Source organism: Schistocerca gregaria, chromosome 3 (assembly GCF_023897955.1).
Source record: "Schistocerca gregaria isolate iqSchGreg1 chromosome 3, iqSchGreg1.2, whole genome shotgun sequence".
Classification (NCBI taxonomy): Eukaryota; Metazoa; Arthropoda; class Insecta; order Orthoptera; family Acrididae; genus Schistocerca; species Schistocerca gregaria.
The window spans coordinates 883212728-883236594 of record NC_064922.1 but is presented as its reverse complement, the minus strand read 5'-3'; the positions used below and the strand labels follow the sequence as shown (position 1 = coordinate 883236594).

Genomic DNA, 23867 nt, shown 5'->3' with positions numbered 1-23867 from the left:
AATTCCTCTTTCTTGTTGAAGAAGTGTATAGCTTTAATGACTTGTTATCTTGTAGAACACACTGTTTGCAACATTTTTTTCTGGCATATACTCTCTTTATGTAAGTTCAATTTTTTTTATTTACTTATTTTAGTAAATATCCAAGAAGTGTTTAATTTTTTTTCTTTTCTTCCAGCAACCTAGACAGAAAGAAAAGTGTCATGGGTGCCAGCCCTAGGAAGGCTCTGTATGAAGGAAATGTTGCGCACACAAGAGATACCCAGGTGGGAGGAAGGAGGCCAGGAGACATGGCACGTCCCTTATGCTTTTTCCCTAAGCCTTCAAGTGGCACTCGGGACACAGAAGCTTCAATATCTAAAACAGTTTATACAGTGAAGAAACCTGAACGCAGTTTATCATTTTCTCCTTCTCCTCGGAAGCGAGACAGTGCTAACAGTGAAGAAAGAGTAGCTAGCAGAGTAGCTTCTATTAAAGGGAAATATTTTTTCCCACCTAAATCTAAAGTAGATGATGATTCTGAAGAAAACCAAGAAGACAGCTTTGTGTCTGCTACCAGCGATATAGATTCAAATACTGAAGACGCTTCTGGAGATGCAATTCTTTCATCTGTGTTAGCTGAATCTGTCTCAAAAGATTTGAAGCAAAATATTTCATCATCAACGAGTACAGTGGAGTACCTCAAACTTGAGGACAGTGTGCAGTCAGTAGATGATCATAATCTGAGAGAAACGTGTGTCAAGACAGATGACCCTCCTCGTGTGACAATCATTTCGCCCAGAATTACAAAGAGGGAATCTTATAGGAAGAGTAATGTTTCTTTCCTGACTGATCATACAATGCATGGCATTGCAGGTAGTAAACTGCTGAACAGTTCCTCAAAGCATTCAGTGAAGTTTGATGATTCTAGGCGGGCTGTTAATAGCTGTTCTCTTCAGACGGCAGATGGCATACCAAATACTGAAAAATCTACTACTTCATTTGCATGTGTCAGTAGTGAGACAGAATCTCCAACCAGTACCACTACAACAAACAGAAAGAGTGTCCTGTCGTTTTCTCGTAGTAGTATAACTCATAATGTCTCTTATACTTCAGTTCTCAGTAGAAGATCAGATGAAGCACTGTCTGCTGCTGGACAGAAATGTGAGGATGATGGTCATATAACTCAAGGCGCCACCTCTCATTTGAAATCATATTCTTTGTTGTCACATAATACAGTTAAGGGAGTAGTTAACACCAGTAACAAAACAGACAAAGATGGCAGTAAGTCTTCTGCATCATTCCTACCTGACAACACTGTACGCATTGTTCCTGGGAATACTTCCACTAGGCAGACTGATGAAAGGAGAGAATCTCTGAGTGATTCAAAACAGACTGAAAGAACTGTTTTGACACCCATTGAAGATGTATTAGCATCTGAGAAAACAACTTTGATGGGAATCGGGACACAGACAGAAGATAGTACCAGTTTAACGTCTGAGAGAAGCCAATATAGCTCATCCAGATTTATTCTTCCCGATGAAACCATTCAAAGCAGACCTGGTAAAATAATTGACAGTGAGCAGTTGGGTGGAGATGTAAGCTCTGCAGGTATGGCAAAAGAAAATCAGAAACGTGTTTCTTTCAATGCCAGAGGTAGTCCGAAGTTGGGCAGATCATCGGAGACATTGGCCGTCATTGAATCTGGGGCTGTAGATAATGAGAATTCTGTCCAGAAGGAATGTAGTAATAGGCTGAGCTCATCATTTCTCCCACACAGCAGTAGTTATGACAGGCCCGATGTCTTGTCCTTCAGTGAACAATCAGCTGTTGAAGTAAGGTTCACAGGCAGTGCAGAAGAAATTCAAAAGAGTGGAGGAGACACACCAGAGGTTAAAAAATTATCTAAGGCATTGTCAGCAAGCGAAACTGGTCCAGAATGCTTTACCAGACGAACACAGGATAGGGATAGCACTGGTTCTGTTCTACCACTTCTTCCTCATAGCACAGTTTACGATAGTCCTGTTAGCACACCTTGTAGCAGGCAGTCAGAAGACTTACAGAAATCTGTAAATGATAGCAGCACATATGAAAATGATGTTGCATTGACTCCAGAAGACACACTGAAGACTGACAAATCATCAGCCTCAGTGATAGATATCGTAGTTGAGGCAGAAAGTAATGTTAGCTTCACGCCTAAGAAAACGTGCAACACACCTGTATCTAAATTTCTGTCAGATACCACCAGATTTCTGCCAGACAACAGTATTTGGAATACCCCCAGTAATTCTTCATGCACCAGACAAACTGATAATGGATCAGAGTCTGTAGATAATAACAAAAAGAGTGTTACTATGACTATGGAAGGTACATTGGAAACTGACAATTCATCTACTGCATTGATAGATACCAGTGCTGAGATGGGGGGCAACATCAGTAAACAATGGTCAGCTTCACCGACAAGAATCAGAGCTGGTGCTATTAGCTCTACACCCAAGAAAACTTTGAGTACTTCTGTTTCTACATTTCTGCCAGATACCACCAGATATTTACCAGATAACACTGTATGGAATACCCCCAGTAACACATCAAGTACCAAACTTTCTGATAGTGAACAAGAGGGCCTAAATAACACCAAAGAGAGTGAAAGGAGTGTTGTTGTGACTATGGAAGAGACATCGGAAACTGACAAATCATCTCCTTCATTGCTAGATACCTTTGCAGTGGGAGGCAATGCTAGTGACAAATCATCGACTCCACTGACAAAAATCAGAGCTGAGACAGGAGGTAATGTCAGTTCCACACCTAAGGAAACTATTCCTAGCTTGTTACCAGATACTACCAGATTCCTACCAGATAACACCATTTGGAACACCCCCACTAATTCGGCATGCACCAGACATTGTGAAAATGAACCAGACTCGATAGATAATACCAAAATGAGTGAAACAAGTGTTTTGGTGACTTTAGAAGAAACATTGGAAACTGACAAATCTACGTCCTTAGTAGGTGTCGAGACAGGAGACAGTGTTAGTTCCAATGCCCAGGGGATTTGCAGTAATCCTGTGCCGAGCTTCCTGCCGGATACCTCTACTTGGAATAGCCCAAGTCATTCATTTGATGGCAAGCTATCGGCCAGCGAAGTAATCTTGCCACTCGGTGAACAAGAAAATTGTCATAATGCTACTGTGACCATAGAAGACAGCTTAGAAATGGATGAAAACCCTACTTTGTTGACAGATAGCAAAAATGCTTCTAGATATCTTCCTGATGACACGAGTTACAACAGCCCTGTTGAGAAAGATGTGTTGGAAAATCGGCTTGACAGTGAACCGCAGGGAAGTGGAAAGTCTGCTGACAAAAGTAAGTGTGTGTGTGTGTGTGTGTGTGTGTGTGTGTGTGTGTGTGTGTGTGTGTGTGTGTGTGTGTGTGTGTGTGTGTGTGTTGGGCACGGTGCATGCTAAACTCCTTCATTGCAGCCCCTAGTAGACACATACTGAAATCATTGACATCATAGGTACTTGCTAGAAACACAACCATACATAACGTCTAGCATATTGGGTATGCTGACAGTCAACTTTATGTTGTAACACGTGCCACCTTATAAACGAAACTGGTAATTTTAATAGCAGATAAGTGATGTACTTCATCTGTACGCTGACATACCTCATGTCATCTTGCTAGCAGTGTATGAAATATACTGGGTGTTCTATACAGTCATACTGATATGCAAGTGCCTGTGACAATAAATTGTATGGTTTTGCTAAGGGAAATCATTTGCACCTGGTTACTATATTTGAGCCTTGGTCTTCCTCTAAAATTTCTGTCATGCACACTTAACACCATTATCAAACTGATGATTCCTTGATGCTTCAACATGTGTCTATCAACCAATCCCTTCCTTCAGTCAAATTGTGCCATAAATTTCTTTTTTCTTCAATTCGAGTCAGTATATTCGAATTATTTGACTTACCCATATAATCTTCAGCAAACGTCTATAGTGCCAAATTTCTAAGTAATACCTTCAGGAAAGGCTACCTAACATCAACATTTTTTGTTAACAAATTCTTTTTCTTCAGGTATGCTTTACTTGCTGCTTTGGCCAACATTATTTATTTTGCTGCCCAAATGACAAGACTTGAGTACTTTGTGTTGCATTTACTGTTTTAATTACCCCAGTGTCACCTGATTTAACTAGACTATATTCTATTACCCTTGTTTTATTTTGTTGATATTCATCTTACAGCCTCTCTTCAAGATAAACTCTAACAACAAAGAAGAAGGAAAAGAAGAAGAAGAAGAAAAACAAAACAGAAATGTGTAAATTTGATGTAACATGCTCAGACTGATTACTGTTTCAGAAAAATTGGACGGTTTATTAAAGAGAAGAGTTTCACAAATTGAGCAAGTTAATAATGTGCTGATCCACTCTGGTCCTTATACAAGCAGTTTTTTAGCTTGCGATTGATTGATAGTTACTGTATTGCCTCCTGTGGGAAATTGTGCCACACTCTGACATTAGGGCCTAGAATCTCATCGAGTGCAGTAAAATTGTTTTCAGTGACAAGTCCTGCTTTGAATTGATGCTCTACAACCACCAGAAAGTGGTTGGATACCAACCTGTCTGCCGTCCCCCATATGGCGTGATAGGTAGGACTGATGGTCTGCGGCACAATTTCATTTCCTCCCAGAAGCCCTTTGGTTGTTGTTGGTGGCATCCTTACAGCAGAGCGGTATGTCAACAGTATTCTGTGTTCCATTTTGTTGCCCTTCGCAGCAAGCTGTCCCAGGCTTACATTTCAGCAAGATAATATCTGCCCACACATGGCAAGAGTTTCTGCTGCTTGTCTTCATGTTTGCCAAACCTCACCTTGGCCAGTAAGGTCATCAGAGCTCTCCTCAATTGAGAACGTATGGAACATTATGGGCAGGACCCTCCAACCAGCTTGGGATTTTGATGTTCTAACACACCAATTGACCAGAATTCAGCCTGATCTCTCAGGGGACATCAGACAACTTTACCAATCAACTCCAAGCTGAATAAGTGCTTGCATAAGGGCCAGAGGTGGACCAACTAGTTATTGACATGCTCAATTTGTGAAGCTCTTTCTCATAAATAAATCACACAATATTTATGGAATTGTAGTCATTTACTTGTCTGAAGATGAAATGGGAGATACAATACTGCGTGAAGAGTTGACAAAGCACTGAAAGACCTAAGTCAAAACAAGGCCCCAGGAGTAGACAACATTCCATTGGAACTACTGATGGCTTTGGCAGAGCCAGCCTTGACGAAGCTCTACCGTTTGGTGAGCAACATGTATGAGACAAGCAAAATACCCTCAGACTTCACTTCCATACATGGCTACACTCCATACAAATACTTTCAGAAATGACTTCCTGACACTTAAATCTATACTCGATGTTAACAAATTTCTCTTCTTCAGAAACGCTTTCCTTGCCATTGCCAGTCTACATTTAATATCCTCTCTACTTTGACCATCATCAGTTATTTTGCTCCCCAAATAGCAAAACTCCTTTACTACCTTAAGTGTCTCATTTCCTAATCTAATTCCCTCAGCATCACCCGACTTAATTCGACTACATTCCATTATCCTCATTTTGCTTTTGTTGATGTTCATCTCATATACTCCTCTCAAGACACTGTCCATTCTATTCAGCTGCTCTTCCAAGTCCATTGCTGTCTCTGACAGAATTACAATGTCATCGGTGAACCTCAAAGTTTTTACTTCTTCTCCATGAATTTTAATACCTACTCCGAATTTTTCTTTTGTTTCCTTTACTGCTTGCTCAATATACAGATTGAATAACATCGGTGAGATGCTACAACCCTGTCTCACTCTCTTCCCAACTACTGCTTCCCTTTCATGTCCCTCAACTCTTATAACTGCCATCTGGTTTCTGTACAAATTGTAAATAGCCTTTCGCTCCCTGTATTTTACCCCTGCCACCTTTAGAATTTGAAAGAGAGTATTCCAATCAACATTGTCAAAAGCTTTCTCTAAGTCTACAAATGCTAGAAACGTACGTTTACCCCTCCTTAATCTAGCTTCTAAGATAGGTTGTAGGGTCAGTATTGCCTCACGTGTTCCATTATTTCTACTGAATCCAAACTGATCTTCCCCGAGGTCCGCTTCTACCAGTTTTTCCATTTGTCTGTAAAAAATTCGCATTAGTATTTTGCAGCTGTGAGTTATTAAACTGATAGTTCGGTAATTTTCACATCTGTCAACACCTGCTTTCTTTGGGATTGGAATTATTATATTCTTCTTGAAGTCTGAGGGTATTTCGCCTGTTTCATACATCTTTCTCACCACATGGTAGAGTTTTGTCAGGACTGGCTCTCCCAAGGCCGTCAGTAGTTCCAATGGAATGTTGTCTACTCCGGGGGCCTTGTTTCGACTCAGGTCTTTCAGTGCTCTGTCAAACTCTTCACGCAGAATCGTATCTCCCATTTCATCTACATCTTCTTCCATTTTCATAATATTGTGCTCAAGTACATCGCCTTGTATAGATCCTCTATATACTCCTTCCACCTTTCTGCTTTCCCTTCTTTGCTTAGCACTGGGTTTCCATCTGAGCTCTTGATGTTCATACAAGTGGTTCTCTTATCTCCAAAGGTCTCTTTAATTTTCCTGTAGGCAGTATCTATCTTACCCCTAGTGAGATAAGCCTCTGCATCCTTATATTTGTCCTCTAGCCATCCCTACTTAGCCATTTTGCACTTCCTGTTGATCTCGTTTTTGAGATGTTTGTATTTCCTTTTGCCAGCTTCATTTATTGCATTTTTATATTTTCTCCTTTCATCAACTAAATTCAATATTTCTTTTGTTACCCAAGGATTTCTACTAGCCCTCGTCTTTTTACCTACTTGATCCTTTGCTGCCTTCACTACTTCATCCCTCAAAGCTACCCATTCTTCTTCTACTGTATTTCTTTCCCCCATTCCTGTCAATTGTTCCCTTATGCTCTCCCTGAAACTCTGTACAACCTCTGGTTCTTTCAGTTTATCCAGGTCCCATCTCCTTAAATTCCCACCTTTTTGCAGTTTCTTCAGTTTTAATCTACAGGTCATAACCAGTAGATTGTGGTCAGAGTCCACATCTGCCCCTGGAAATGTCTTACAATTTAAAATCTGGTTCCTAAATCTCTGTCTTACCATTATATAATCTATCTGATACCTTTTAGTATCTCCAGGGTTCTTCCATGTGTACAACCTTTTTTTATGATTCTTGAACCAAGTGTTAGCTATGATTAAGTTGTGCTCTGTGCAAAATTCTACCAAGTGGCTTCCTCTTTCATTTCTTAGCCCCAATCCATATTCACCTACTATGTTTCCTTCTCTCCCTTTTCCTACACTCGAATTCCAGTCACCCATTACTATTAAATTTTCAATTCCCTTCACTATCTGAATAATTTCTTTTATTTCATCATACATTTCTTCAATTTCTTCATCATCTGCAGAGCTAGTTGGCATATAAACTTGTACTACTGTAGTAGGTGTGGGGTTCGTAACTATCTTGGCCACAATAATGCGTTCACTATGCTGTTTGTAGTAGCTTACCCGCATTCCTATTTTCCTATTCATCATTAAACCTACTCCTGCATTACCCCTATTTGATTTTGTGTTTATAACCCTGTAGTCACCTGACCAAAAGTCTTGTTCCTCCTGCCACCGAACTTCACTAATTCCCACTATCTCTAACTTTAACCTATCCATTTCCCTTTTTAAATTTTCTAACCTACCTGTCCGATTAAGGGATCTGACATTCCACACTCCGATCCGTAGAACACCAGTTTTCTTTCTCCTGATAACGACATCCTCTTGAGTAGTCCCCGCCTGGAGATCCGAATGGTGGACTGTTTTACCTCCGGAATATTTTACCCAAGAGGACACCATCATCATTTAATTATACAGTAAAGCTGTATGCCCTTGGGAAAAATTACGACCGTAGTTTCCCTCTGCTTTCTGCCATTCGCAGTACCAGCACAGCAAGGCTGTTTTGGTTATTGTTACAAGGCCAGATCAGTCAATCATCCAGACTGTTGCCCTTGCAACTACTGAAAAGGCTGCTGCCCCTCTTTAGGAACCACACGTTTGTCTGGCCTCTCAACAGATACCCCTCCGTTGTGGTTGCACCTACGGTACGGCTATCTGTATCACAGAGACACGCAAGCCTCCCCACCAACAGCAAGGTCCATGGTTCATGGGGAGGTGGAGGGTGTCTTTAATTACCTTTTCAAATTTCTCCTTGGTTTCTTTCACAGTTTGCTCAATGTACAAATTTAGCAACATCATGGTTAGTTCATAACCATGTCTCTCTCACTCCTCAACTACTGCTTCCATTTCCTTCGCCTCTTGCAACTGCAGTTTGGTTTCTCTATAAGTTGTGGATAACCTTTCAATCCCCGTGTTTTATCTCTACCACATTTTGAATGTAGTTCTGTCGGCATTGTCTAAAACATTTCTCTAAATGTACAAATGTAGGTTTGCCTGTCTTCAACCTATCTTCTAAGGTAAATTGTAGTTTTAGTGTTGCCTCATGTATTTCTACATTTCTTTGGAATCTAAACTGAATATCCTCCGAGGTTGGTGTCTACAGCTTCTTTATTCTTCTATAAATAATTCATGCCAGTATTTTTGGATCCATAACTTATTAAACTTATAGTTTGGTGATTTTCAGATCTTTCAGCACCTGCTTTTTTTTTTTTAAATTTATATTTTAAGTTGAATTATTACTTTCTTCTTGGGGTTTGAAGATATTTTGTCTGTCTGATATATGTATATGGCATTAAAAAATGTATAATAAATTGCCTTTCATTATATGGCCATCAAAAACATAGATGTAAAAAGGAAATACATACAGAGCCTTCTGTACATGAGCTGTGTATCATTTCTTATTTTCAGTTTCGCATGCTTTGTGTTTGGTTTTTATGTCACCATCTGCATATTGTAGTTTGGAGTAACTTTTATCTCCCATCAGTTTCCCTCCCTTTCTCATTCTTGTGAAAAAACCATGTTAAAATGTGAAGTGCTAATCCTTTAACTAATTTTTAAATCTTGTGCTACACTTAATAAAATTGTTTTCAGTTAAATGCATAATACACTCTCTTCTTTAGAGTTAAGCTTCATCTATGTTGTGGTTTCATCAGATACAACCACAGTTATGCAGGATTTGAACTATGTAACTACCTTTTCCTTGATAAAATCATGTGCCACACAGGAAAGTAGTATATTGACGTGATGTCTACATTTCAAGCTGCTAGTAGAGTACTGCTGTGAAAAAGTCAAAATGTTTGAGAAACTACTTTTTCATCTCCAAATAAAACATTGTTTCTACTATGATTTAGTGTCCTTAGTTCATCAACTCAACTAAAATTACCAGTCCTTTACTCATTTGTCATTACTTATGGAGTTAAATGGGATGGTGTGTTTTAACACCAGTAAGCAATGTTTTTGCTCCTGGAGATGAAGGGCAGAAAGTTTTTTTCCAGATATTTTCCTCTGATGGAAATTCCTTTTTGGAGTCACTACAGAGGATTGATTAGGAGGGAGAGAGGGGAGGGGGGGGGGGGGCTGGGAGAGTGGGGTGAGGACAGATGAGTGATGTCTGACAATTAGGCATCTGAGTTCCTCATAAACAGTTCATAATTTCCTAGTAGGGATGTATAGGCAGTTACATTTAACAGTGAACTATTTTTCATTATTATATAAAATAAAGGAAAGACAGCCTATTATTTTAACTTCTTTCATAACAGAATCCTGATTCTAACCCAAAAAAAAGGTAACTCTCTGACACCAACAACCAGAGATATCTTGTTTTGTGTGGTTCTAACTTCCCCATATGTTTTCTGCAAGAAGCTCGGCCAACCTATCTTCCTTCTCTTAATCAAATGAATGGCATGTCTAATGCATCCCCATCTCCCTATTGTAGCAACAGGCACTGCAATCATAAGATTTTATTTCAGTCAGCAGAAGTGTAATCAATTCATTTTCACTTGACTCTCAGCAGTTTTAACCCAAAATTTCTGCCTTTAGCTAGGCTGTTCCCTGCATCACTACTGTGGTAACCTGACCCTCTTTCCCATAATCTTTACACAAATTTCCGGTGTCCTCTGTCACCTTGGCTTCGCAACACTTGTGACCTGTTACCTTGTTTCTAATTTGTCCTGTATCATCTGGCCAATACCCCTCAGGTAGCTACGACCTTGCAACAAGAGACTGTTCTTCGTACCCTTTTGGTACCGACCTTAACTGAATTTCTTTAATGTAAGTCTGCTGCACCCTCCTGTGGCCTGGATGGGTAAACACATAGCAATTGGAGTACCAACATGGGAATGAAAATCTCTCTCTGTAATCAATTACAATTGTGCATTTGAGTGAAACATGTCAAACGTCTATACTACAAACTACTAAATAGTTACTATGTACCGTGAAACATTTCATATATGTATCAGTTGTATAAAAATGTGTGACATGTGCAGGAGATTGATTGATGTATAGCTGCATTAAAGTGTAAATGAAATAATGAAGTTTTAGAGATAACATTGTGAGAGAAATTGATGACATACTTTTATCTATTACAGGAAGCATTTCAGGGCAATGTCACACTGATCTTGAAGATAAAGAGGAAAAGTGTCCTCCTGTAGCCGATAGTGATGCTGATGATGTTGACGACGACGACGACGATGAAGACTGGCATGCCAGTGCTGTTGAAGAGGAAGAGGACTCTTATGAAGCAGATGATGAACCAGCGGTAGCTGATGATGTGTCAGCTGTTGATGTAGAATCTGCCTCCTCCTCTTCGGCATCCATTGTACTCATCAGCAGTTCATCTTCAACTAGCAGTGATTCAGACACTGAGGCAGCAGCAGATGAAAGGAAATGTGTCGGTGACAGCCGCACGTCAAGTGTGGACTTCGATCCCCTACTTGATCCTGAGAGTGACACTGCCGAAGAGGTAGCTACGGCAGCTATTCCGCTGGAGGACCCGGACACCGAAAGTCAAAATGTCGATCTTCAGCATTCTGGTGAAGATTGCAGAGATGGAGCAGAAATGAACCAAACTCTGTCAGCAGAACATGAAAGCATTGTAGATACTGATCCAAAACTGAGAGATAATAGCTCCACAGACGCGACAGAAAAAGCAAAGGAAACTGAAAATGTGGATATTCAGTCCATTTCCACTGGAGGTTGCAAAGTTTCAGAACCTGTTAGTGCAGTAGAACCTCCTTACATCAGTGGAACAGCTGATTGTGACAACACAAATAAGAAAAGGTCCCGGAAGGGACTGACAGAAAGAAAACTTTCAAGATGCAGTAGTGAGCCCCCAGCTAATGTGGAGGTTTTAGGGAGACTGAGGACAAAGAAGACACGATCTACTGATTCACTTCACATTTTAACAGGCTCATCTGTTGTTACTGATAAAGTTTCTGAATCTAAAGGTAATTTATTAGTTGCATATGGGGGAAAGGGGTAACCAAAGATAGTTTGAAATAACAGCAAGTTGCATATCTTGTAGGTTATTTTGTGAAGTTTCTTGCCTAATCTAGCTGGCACTGTAACCTTCGCTTATTGTTGGCACTATTGTGTAAAGGTGCATTTACATTCACAGATTACAGTAGATCTTAGCAGAATTTTTTATTTTTCCCGTTAAAAAGGTTTAGGGAAAGTTGACAGTTGAGATTTGCTGTAATTAAGAAACATATTGGAACAAAATTTAGAGATAAGCACAAGTTTGTGAATTGTTTATTTAGTTACCGAAATGTTGTGTTAGCTGTTCTCGTCTATTTTCGATTAGTCCCATACATTTTGGACTAATATTACCAGACTGTAAAGCAAAACATTTCACTTGCTGCCTTTTTTGTAACTGATTAGTTATCAAGCCTTTGCAGTCCACTTTCAAATCATGTGAGGCCCACCTTTTTTTTTGTCATCTGCAAATGTTTGTTTAGTGTAAAATTAAGGCTGTTGACATGTGATTTTAATAGATAGGAGATGAATTTGACATACTACATTGTTTCAGTTGTTAAATCTTCTATAGACAGGCAACCTAGTTAGCAAACTGTACTTACAATAGCAAACAGCAAAAAGATTGATTGGTTTTAACCTGCCAAGTCATAGTTAAACTAAACTGAGCACACTACTTTAAATTGTCTCATACACTCAGTATAGTAAGGAGTAAGAGAATTCATTGTCATCATGATATTTTGCGTATTTCAGATGAGGCTGACCATTCTCATACAACTAGTAAGGGTCATAAGAACAACATTGACAACTCTCCAAATGCTGGGAAAGGGCAGATTATTAGTGACCTACCAGAGCTGCCTAATGAATCAGTGTCAGACGACATACGTAACTCAATACAAGAGTGGATGAATAGTCCGATTGTCACAAGGGCAGGATTCAGAAGGTTGTCCTCAATACAAAGTGAACCACCTCTGATGGATGATGTGTCTGATATAGTTTCACTCCCTCGTACAAGGCGAAAAAAGACCAGTTCTGTAATAATGGAATCAACTTCTCCAAAGAAACGTGGCAGCAAATCCACATCTCAGCACCAGGAGTCCACAGCTGCAAGATCTGTAAGTTTGCTTTTGTTATATTATTTCTAGATTATCTCTACACTGTGCTAGTAATTTGGTTGCAAAGTTTAAAATATAAATTTTGCATTATGTACACACACACACACACACACATTGTCATGGCTGACTACATCATTGCGATTCTGAATTCGATCAGATACATTGCTGTGTAACTGTAATTAGCCCACTTATATGTTATATTCCCATCCTCATAATTCATTGATACATTTTTCTTTCCATTTTCAAATTCATAAGGAAGTTCAGTTGTAATCATCACAACTGTGTAAAAGTGTTAAGGTAACACAGTAATTCTTTTATGAATAAATGATGTATTAATACAGTGAATATTCGCGAAGTCGAACTGCATTGCAGATATAATGTAGTTGGCTGGCACAATAGTTTAGTGTGTGTATTTGGGGGAGGGGGGTTGAGGAATGGATAATGTAGTTGGATGGCACAATAGTTTGTGTGTGTGTGTGTGTGTGTGTGTGTGTGTGTGTGTGTGTGTGTGTTGGGGGGGGGGGGGGGGGGGAGTGGGGCTAGTTATTTGACCCTTTACAGGGACACATTGTGAAAGTGCTGCAACATTCTACATTTACTTTATGTACTTGTTGACAGCTCAGCACCTCATCTACACATTAAATGGTTACCTTTACTCCTTTGTTAAGAGTTTGTATCTTGTACTAGCTTTTATCTCCTCATAGTTTTTTAGGAAAGTTTGCGAAAATCTGATAAATTTTGCTATAGCAGTTAGCAGTTCCATTAAGTTTGTTATTCCAGCTTTTTTAATTTTTGGTACATTTTTTCCTCACAAAAATTTGTGCTCATACATAAGGATGAAAGAGATTGTATGGTAATTATCTCAACAGTGAAAAAATGTTTCAGTAACATTCTTTTTTTTTAGTAATAGCAGTGTTCTAGTTCTTTGGAACTTGAAATTGACTATGTTTTCTCTGTATTTTCTGCCACTGAATTATTGGACATAAACAGAATAACAGTGCCTCCACTCTTTCTAGGTGCGCATTTCATATTGTTACAATTACATTTGCATACACACTGTGTAACACCTCTTGCTTCATCCCTATGAAATCCCCAAACCACCTTCCCTACCCTCTGGCTCCTACCCTTGTAACCGCCCCCCCGGTGTAAAACCTGTTCCATGCACCCTCCCACCACCACCACCACCACCACCTACTCCAGTCCTGTAACCTGGAAGGAGTACACGATCAAAGGCAGAGCCACGTGTGAAAGCACTCACGTGATTTACCAACTGACCTGCCTACACTGTGATGCATTCTATGTGGGAATGACCAGCAACAAACTGTCCATTCGCATGAATGGGCACAGGCAGACAGTGTTTGTTGGTAATGAGGATCACCCTGTGGCTAAACATGCCTTGGTGCACGGCCAGCACATCTTGGCACAGTGTTACACCGTCTGGGTTATCTGGATACTTTCCACTAACACCAACCTATCCAAACTCCTGAGATGTGATGGGAACTTGCCCTTCAATATATCCTCTCTTCCCGTTATCAGGCCTCAATCTCCGCTAATTTCAAGTTGCCGCCACTCATACCTCACCTGTCATTCAACAACATCTTTGCCTCAGCACTTCCGCCTCGACTGACATCTCTGCCCAAACTCTTTGCCTTTAAATATGTCTGCTTGTGTGTGTGTGTGTGTGTGTGTGTGTGTGTGTGTGTGTGTGTGTGTGGGCGCGTGCGCGAGTGTATACCCATCCTTTTTTCCCCCCTAAGGTAAGTCTTTCCGCTCCCGGGATTGGAATGACTCCTTACCCTCTCCCGTAAAACCCACATCCTTTCGTCTTTCCCTCTCCTCCCCTCCTCCCCTCTTTCCTGACGAAGCAACCGTTGTTTGTGAAAGCTTGAAATTGAGTGTTTGTGTGTCTTTTTATTATCTATCTACCAGCACTTTCCCGTTTGGTAAGCCATGGAATTTTTGTTTTTAATATATTATAAGATGTATGATAGAGAATACATTTGCATATGCCTATCTGCATGCAATTTGGCATCTGTTTATTGTGAGTTACATGTTTACTTTCTCTCATTCAGAAGTATCATTGTATGTTGAAGGAGGCGCAAAGTGCAGAGCATGAGCAACGGATGGAGGAGTATACCACGGAGCGTCGCCTTACAAGATATCAGCGCTCCCTACTAGCAAGAAGTGCTGACTTGGCAGCTGGAAGGTTAATTGCATTTGAACTGTTTGTGGTACTGACTTCAAGAAATGAACATAGTTTTAATTATCACAGCAACAAAGAAAGATATAAGTAATTTTTTTTTGCAGGTAAGTGCCTGTAGCCATTGTATATAAGGGAAGTCCTCACACCACTGTACCATAGCACGCCGCTAGAGGGGGGAGGAGGGGGGGGGGGAGAAAGAAGAAGAAAGAAAATTGACAGTGTCTATTGATAGTGAAGATGAGCTGTGCCATTTTCATTTCGAGTGTTACAGTACTGCCGCACTGGAAATTTCAGTATTTGCAAGAACTGCAGGCATGTACCTCAAAACAAACAAAAAATTACCCATGTAGTTTTTGACTAGCCTTCGTTGAATTTGCACAAAAAACTGAGATGGAAAAAGAAGCTGTAAACACAGAATGTCTGTGATGTAGGACTTGGTGAGTGTGCTTACTGGACAGACAGATAATAATACATTATTGTTAGAGATTTGTAGAAATTTGTTTAAATATACAGAACCCCATTGACAAAATTTCAAAGATTGTTTTGGAATGTTAGTATTTTGGTATGAGGGACCATGGTCTATGGTGCCTTGTTACAGAGTAATGATGTAATTATGATTTATTCAGTTTGTCGCCCCAGTTACCTTTTTTGTGTGGAAAATACCTTAGCACCAGTAAAAAAAAATCTAGAACACTAAACACTGAGTAATGCACAAATCTCAGATGTAAAAGTTGTGAAATGGTGTCACCGTCAGTTGTCTAACATCTCGGGATAGTGTCATTGTTGTGCCCCTCTTCCGTTGCGTTCAGTGAAACCATACACGAGGTGCATTTTGGTGAACTTTCCATTGATAAACCTATCTGTTCTTCTGTGTATCGCTGTTAAAAGAAAAACTAATCCAACCATGGAAAAAAGAACAACTACTACTCAGCAGTACAGAATGCAAGTTGAGATCGAAGAATAAAGTCGGCTTTTCTTATGTCAAGGAGTGCGATGAATGAATGGATAAAGATACACAGTGCATGCTGTAGGAATTTGCAGTGTTTTGCAGATATTTCAAGTGTGATACAGATACAAAGATAAGAGAAGGGGGAAAAAAGAAGAAGAAAAAGAAAAAGAAAAATCAAACGACATGAATACCCTGTAACAAGCCACCAGTGACTGCAGGTGTGTGATATCAAAATACTCAGAATATATCCCTGAACAACAACAGAAATTTTGTCACAGTACTGTTTCCTTCTGTATATATGGTGGGTGAAGTGATATGAGATATTTACAGAATATAAAAGATAGCAATAAGCATCCATTAGCCTTTCCATTTAGAAATGTTTTGAGAGAACCATTCAGGTGAGAGACTACTGTGTCGTTAGAAGGCACAATGCTGGTGTTTGGTTGAAGTGATTCAGACCGACCACAGAAATTCTAAAACAGGGTGGTTACATTGTTATTGGAAGACAGCTTCTGTTAGAGTCCATTATTTTACCTTGTCACTGTCTCAGCTTATTAGGCGATAGATGAATTAAACAGTGTAGTGAATACAGAGATAGACAGTAGAGAAGATAAGTCATTTTATTGAGAACATTTATACATTCAAGGCGGCTCCAGTCTCAAAAGGGTTAACATTTGACAAAATGAATAATTCATAAGAACAGAGCCACCTTCTTCATTATTGTCAGAATCACTTGAAAATGCAGCACTGCACGCTTCTTTACTGTTTTAATTATGTCACTGTCAACAAAATCCTCCCCAGTACCATAAAAACAGTCATTCACATAGAGTGCAACACGCACACACACACACACACACACACACACACACACACACACTCTTTTAATAGAAAAGTAACGTTTCCAAGAATGGGTACGTGATATAGCTAAATTCTTAAAGTACAGGGTTGATTCAAAAAGAATACCACAACTTTAGGAATTTAAAACTCTGCAGCGACAAAAGGCAGAGCTAAGCACTATCTGTCGGCAAATTAAGGGAGCTATAAAGTTTCATTTAGTTGTACATTTGTTCGCTTGAGGCGCTGTTGACTAGGCGTCAGCGTCAGTTGATGCTAAGATGGCGACCGCTCAACAGAAAGCTTTTTGTGTTATTGAGTACGGCAGAAGTGAATCGACGACAGTTGTTCAGCGTGCATTTCGAACGAAGTATGGTGCTAAACCTCCTGATAGGTGGTGTATTAAACGTTGGTATAAACAGTTTACAAAGAATGGGTGTTTGTGCAAAGGGAAAAGTTCTGGACGGCCGAGAACGAGTGATGAAAATGTAGCATGCATCCAGCAAGCATTTGTTCGCAGCCCAGGAAAATCGACTCGCAGAGCTAGCAGAGAGCTGCAAATTCCACAATTAACTGTATGGAGAGTCCTACGAAAAAGGTTAGTTATGAAACTTTATCGTCTGAAATTGGTTCAAGCACTGTCTGCAGCTGATCAGATTAAAAGAATCTATTTCTGTGATTTTATCCTTGCTCAAATGGAAACAGATGAATCTTTCGTTTCAAAGATTGTGTTTAGTGATGAAGCAACTTTCCACACTAACGGGAAAGTCAACCGTCACAATGTCTGTATATGGGGTACTGAGAATCCGCGGGAAACAACTCCGTATGAACATGACTTGCCTAAGGTGAACGTTTTCTGTGCCATTTCAGCCAATAAAGTTTTTGGTCCCTTTTTCTTCGAAGGTGCTACTGTAACTGGACTACAGTATCTGGAGATGTTAGAGAATTGGCTGTTCCCTCAGCTCGAACAAGAAGCACAACAATTCATACTGTATTTCAGCAGGATGGAGCGCCACCATATTGGCACTTATCTGTCCGTAACCACGTGAACGTCAACTACCCGAGGCAATGGATCGGCCGCCAGGCAGCCCGTGACAGAGCACTTCATCACTGGCCTCCAAGAAGCCCTGATCTTACACCCTGCGATTTTTTCTTATGGGGGTATGTTAAGGATATGGTGTTTCGGCCACCTCTCCCAGCCATCACTGATGATTTGAAACGAGAAATAACAGCAGCTATCCAAACTGTTACGCCTGATATGCTCAGAGAGTGTGGAACGAGTTGGAGTATAGGGTTGATATTGCTCGAGTGTCTGGAGGGGGCCATATTGAACATCTCTGAACTTGTTTTTGAGTGAAAAAAAAACCTTTTTAAATACTCTTTGTAATGATGTATAACAGAAGGTTATATTATGTTTCTTTCATTAAATACACATTTTTAAAGTTTTGGTATTCTTTTTGAATCACCCTGTATTTGGACACTAAAATTATATTTCAGTACAATCACGGATAGAAGACGAGTCTCATTTCCAAACAGAATATATATTTTCCCTTTCATGAATAGGAAACGTTAAATAAGTGCTGTCCCTGTAATCTAGAGACAACCATCTTCATAAAGAAAACATACAAACAACATTAAACATTTACATACGTGACTTGTCATTCTTTTCCCTCTTTCTGGGTGGTGATTACATGGTACTTGAAAGATCTATGATAATTAGCAAAAGAGACAAGTAATACAGAACTGATGTGAAAATCGTCGAAACGGTCCCGTAAAAATGAGGGGTTTTATGTTAATGAAATATTATACGAATTATATCATTCCCGTTTCTAACTATGAAAAAACGATTATGTTAATGATTGCATGTTGTTGTACCTGTGTTAGTAGCACACATCTGTCGCACATTGCTAAGAATTTCCTTCTTTTCATTTATTTCAAGCATATTAAGATCACGGAAGGACGGCCAAAGAAACGGAGCAATTTTATGTCTGGAAGTGATCACAATCTTCTCACAAATGAAAGTCAAGGCTCGATTTTTAATCCTTTGTACATCCTGTTAAAAGATACATATGTTAGTACACATCAATTACTCTAGTTAATTATAAATCTATCGTGTATCATAATGAAACAGTGCTTTCAACTGCAGTAATTACCCATCTGACAGTGTCTCACTGACACTGCAAATTTGTTGCGGTTTGTGAAACCAAAGAAGAACCAACTGGATCGTCGGTTCTTTTTCGCCTTCTAATTCATCTGTGACCTCTTTAAATGGTCTCGGAAAATGTGCAGTTTTTCCTGCAAGCTAATTATCATATCCGTGCAATCTGTAAGCGGAGTTCTTTTCCATCAGCAAAGCAGCAACTTTGTTATACTGAGTGTGTAAGGATTCCAGCATAGTGTACAAGCTGTTCCAGCGTGTACAGATCTCTTGTTTCAACGATGATTTCAAAGACGAGCAGAGGCCACTGTTCTTAATATACCTTACAATGCATTTTGCAGTATTTATTGTTGATGCGATGTTCTGGCAAGATTTAACAAGAAGTTATCTTCATTGAAGTATGCCTAAGTGCTGTGTTTACACAATGAGCAGCACAAGGAATCCTTTCATGACTTTCCTAAGCCGTTATTACATTGGCACCCTGGTCAGAGACAAAAATACAACTGTGCAACATGTCCGGCGAAATGTCCCAATCTGCCACCCTCTCTTCAATTTCTTTCATAATATTTACTCCTGTCTTCTTAACATCTGGGAGTTTTGTTGTAAATAAAACATTGTACACAAGAGACCAATCTGTGCTAATGTAATGTGTTGTAAGCATCAAATAATGTGCCTGATTATGTGAATCAGTCCACGTGTCAACTGTTACAGCACATGTTTTATTAATAACTTCCACACTAACAGAAAGCATTATGCTGTTTTATATTGCATCAGCTTGTTCTTTGACATGTCTGCTTATAGTAGAGGGATATGGCATGACATCTGCCATGTTAACTTCTAAATAATGCACACCTAGGTGTATTAATTCTTGGCCTAGTTCTCTGAAGCCTTAACTGGAAATAACATGAAAAGGTCTCATATCTTTAGCACACACTGCAACACACTTTGCTGTAATACTATTTTTTATTACTGCCAGTATCCCTGAAGGACCTGTATCCTTGTGAGGTTTCTTGCAACTGTGTTTCTTTAAATGAATGGTTCTCGACTAGAAACACAATAATGTGGAGCAGTTTATGCACGATACATACCCAGTAGACACACTGTTTTCGTCTACAACCAACAGAAATGTACTCCATACTTGGCTTTTTAGACCTTCCCGTTTCTTCAGTGCGTAAACATTGGTTTCAGTCTTGTGTCTTACTGCACTGGCTTCCTCACACTGCATGATTAGAGAGAGAGAGAGAGAGAGAGAGAGAGAGAGAGAGAGAGAGAGAGAGAGAGAGAGAGAGACGACAAATGAGAAGCCTGTACTGGCTGCAGTCTCACATGAATAATGACACATGCTAACTATTCGGTCATGGCTTCTACGCTTGGTCACTAGTATTTTGTGCTCGCTTACTAGGTCATTCAGGACTCGATTCACACAGTTATCTGGATCTTCATTCTCAGTAGGAACATTTGAATAATCACAGTGTGAAGCCTCCAAAAGTATTACACATTCATTCATTTTCTTTTGCTTTCTGAATAGAACAACAGTGGAACTTCAGTTTTAAGTTTTTTGTGATTGTACGAGGGTCACTCCAAAAGAAATGTACACTGTTTTTTAATCCATCTTTTATTCTACATGTTTGAAAGGTTTGCAGTGTTTAGATAAATCCTTTAGAACAATATTTTCATTTCTCCACATAATTTCCATCCTTCTCAACTGCCTTACGCCATCTTGGAACCAGCATCTGTATACCCGCACAGTAAAATTCTGGACCAACATGTTGGAGCCACTGTTTCGTAGCATGCACAAGGGAGTCATCATCTTCAAACCTTGTTCCACGAAGATAGTCTTTCAGTTTCCCAAAGAGATGATAGTCACATGGAGCCAGGTCAGGACTGTATGGCGGGTGTTTCAGTGTTGTCCATCTGAGTTTTGTAATTGCTTCCATGGTTTTTTGACTGACATGTGGCTGTGCATTGTTGTGCAACAGTAAAAAATTCTGCTTTTGTAGATGTGGTCAAACACCACTCAGTCGAGCTTGAAGTTTCTTCAGTGTTTTCACATATGCATCAGAATTTATGGTGGTTCCACTTGGCATGATGTCGACAAGCAGGAGTCCTTTGGAATCGAAAAACACTGTAGCCATAATTTTTCCAGCAGAAGTTTTTGTGAATTTGCATGATGCCATTCCATTGATTGCTTCTTCGTCTCTGGTGGAAAATGTTAGAGCCATGTTTCATCACCTGTCACAATTCTTCCAAGAAATTCATCTCCACCATTCTACAGTTCCGAAAGTTCGCTGCATACCGTTTTTCTTGTTTCTTTGTGAGTCACTGTCAACATCTTGGGAACTCACCTGGCACAAACCTTTAACGCCAATTTTTTCAGTATTCTACTAACTCTTCTTTCCCCTATCCCAATGTAGCGTGACAATTCGTTAACTGTGATGCGTCTGTCAGCAGTCACCAATTTGTTAACTCTCTGTACATTGTCTGGAATGTGTGCAGAACGAGGCCTGCCTTTGCGAGGACAATCCTCAATATTGCTGTGCCCACTTTTGTCACGTAACCTGCTTGCCCGCTGACTAACTGTACTGCAATCGACAGCAGCATCTCCATACCCCCTTTTCATCCTTTTGTGGGTGTTTCCCACTGTCTCATTTTCACAGCACAGGAATTCTATGACAGCATGTTGCTTCTGACGAACGTCAAGTGCAGTAGCCATCTTGAAGACATGCTGTGACACTGCCACTCATAGGAACAGGTTGAACTAAGTTTGAAAACAAGCAGGATGGATGTATCTACACACAGTAAAACTTTCACACATACAGAAAGAAAACTGTATTTTTACAAAAAATAGTGTTCATTTCTTTTGGAGTGACCCTCGTATGCTGATAATTTGAAGCTCCTGTGAAAAACCCATAAGATCAAAGCTAAAAATTCCATTATTTTACGCTTCTCCCTAGTAAGGTTTACCTCGATTCTGTGTTCTTACTGGATCTCTCTCTTGCCTTTGTTCCGTTTTCTTCCTGTGGACATTTGATGTGACTAAACAAGTTATAAGTGGCACGAAATACAGGCAGTTTTCATCGGGTGTGGTGGGGGAGTTAAGGTAATATTTTATTCTGTTACAGAGAGAGGAGATGTGAGAGAGGAAATGCTGACATAATCCACACTGCCTACACAACTTGCAATGTTTAGCTTCACTGCACAATTATGACACAACTACTGCTAAATTGTCACAGCAATGGTAAAACAGAACAGTCAATGTGTAGTGTTTTGGAGGGGGCCCAGCTGCCACCTTCTCTTGTGCCATTTATATCTTAGTCTCATCTTTTTGCATGTCTTTCAGGTGTACCTTATTCAGAAACAGCATTGATCATCAGCCTTTTAAGTTCAAACCTGAGTCTCAAAGCATATGCTTGGTCAGAAATGGTCATTTTTGGCTATTGTCCTCCTATTGGCTGGTGACTTGTTGCATCACCCAACAGCCAGTGCAGCTACCACACTACTCTAACACACGTAATAGCCTACAAAACATTAAAAATCCCTAAAGTATTGTATTATAAAGTATAAATAAACAGGCACAAAAGCTATAAATCAAAGTTGATGCGAGAATTTTGTTCTCCTCCTCCTAGGTAGCAATTTTATCAACACTCATGACATCAACTGACAAACCCATATCAACTCCATAAACATACAAGAAAGACATTTCATAATTTTGCACCATATAATAGACCTTTTATTTTTATTTTTTTATTTTTTATTTTTTTTTAGAGAGAGAGAGAGAGAGTGTTTTGCCACTAGTGGTGCTGTAGGATACGTAATTCAAGTCTTATCACTTCTGCTAATAATGTATGAGGTAATTCAGCAATTTCCCAACAATCTTCTGCCCCAAATTATATATCAGAAAGTGTAGTTTTGAGGGTTCTTTCGTTTTACATTCACCTAAAAAATGGCAAAAGTTTATAGCCTACATGATGAAATAAACAGGAAACTATGAAATATGATTAAAACTGTCAGATTACTTCATCTTGGATGTTCATTTTCCACCTGCATCTAATAGCTGTAGAGCATGGTGACGTCACACTAATGCAGTGGCTCCTAGCATATAGAATGATAAACAGCAAGCTCACTTCGCGACTTGTTCTAAAGTACAGCTGATACGATCAGTGTACAGCATATTGAGTGACTGTGGCTTCCGTTTAGGTTTGATTTATACAACTATACTTCATACGCTCTTCACTACCGTGTGTAAATTTTGCTTACTGTAGTCCTGCTCAGAGCCTGTCGACAGAATCTGGAACGTATTGTGCCTCTAAAGACTGCAGCCAATATAGGCTACTACATTTGCTATATGTGTTACGACTGTTAAGTGGACATGTTCAGTGAACAGTTGTAAGATGGCTTGTTCGTCTTTATTGCAGTACTCAATGATGTTTGATGCATTGTGACAGCAGACTGATTGTTTTAAATGTAACAAATTGCTGGGACAGAGAAGTACTGAAATCACAGCAAGCTTATGATTATTTCATATTCCTTGATAATAAGTACCACATGTGAAGGAAAACTTGGGTGTTTGTACGTGATTTCATGAAACCTCCTGTGTTTACACTGCAGCAAACAATGAGTTCAAAGTGCAAACGACGCATGTTGGCAATACTACAGAATGCTCCACTTTGACTACTTGGCCACTAAGGTCGAGCAGGCTTCACACACGCGTGTTGTCACTAGTGGGCTTTCGACTATGGATTTTAGTGAGTGTATGTGAATGACGCCAGTGTGAACTGTGTGCATTTCAATAATTTATTTCCTTTGTAGTGTGTGTGCTACAGTGTGCCGCTTTAAAGCAGTGGTCATTGAAAATGTATCACTAACACATCACCCTTATCATTAAATGTTGGTTAATAAAGCATCAAATGTATAAGGCTTCAAGAGGTTTGATAATTGAGATGAGGTGAGAGGGACAAATTAGATTATTAATCTGTAGCACGATGAATAAAGTTGTGGTTTTGTGTGTTACAGATGTTAGGTTCTAATCCTGCTACATGCTAACATTTTTTTCCCCCATTTTAGTGTTGTTAATGCATTGTGGGGATTCGTTATGAATAAAATATTTGTATGTTCTGCAGTATTCAGTATTATTTAACATT

At 39.6% G+C, this 23867-nt stretch overlaps 1 protein-coding gene across 2 annotated transcripts in view; it reads left to right on the top strand.

Annotated features, from left to right (window-relative positions):
* The window catches only part of LOC126355049 (platelet binding protein GspB), a 309208-nt gene that overhangs the window by 208641 nt on the left and 76700 nt on the right, over nt 1-23867 (top strand). For both annotated transcript variants that reach the window (XM_050005202.1, XM_050005201.1), the window contains exons 24-27: nt 176-3339; nt 10585-11442; nt 12221-12582; nt 14676-14788. In XM_050005202.1, the coding sequence (XP_049861159.1) occupies nt 176-3339; nt 10585-11442; nt 12221-12582; nt 14676-14788 (4497 nt within the window). The remainder of the gene's footprint in view (nt 1-175; nt 3340-10584; nt 11443-12220; nt 12583-14675; nt 14789-23867) is intronic.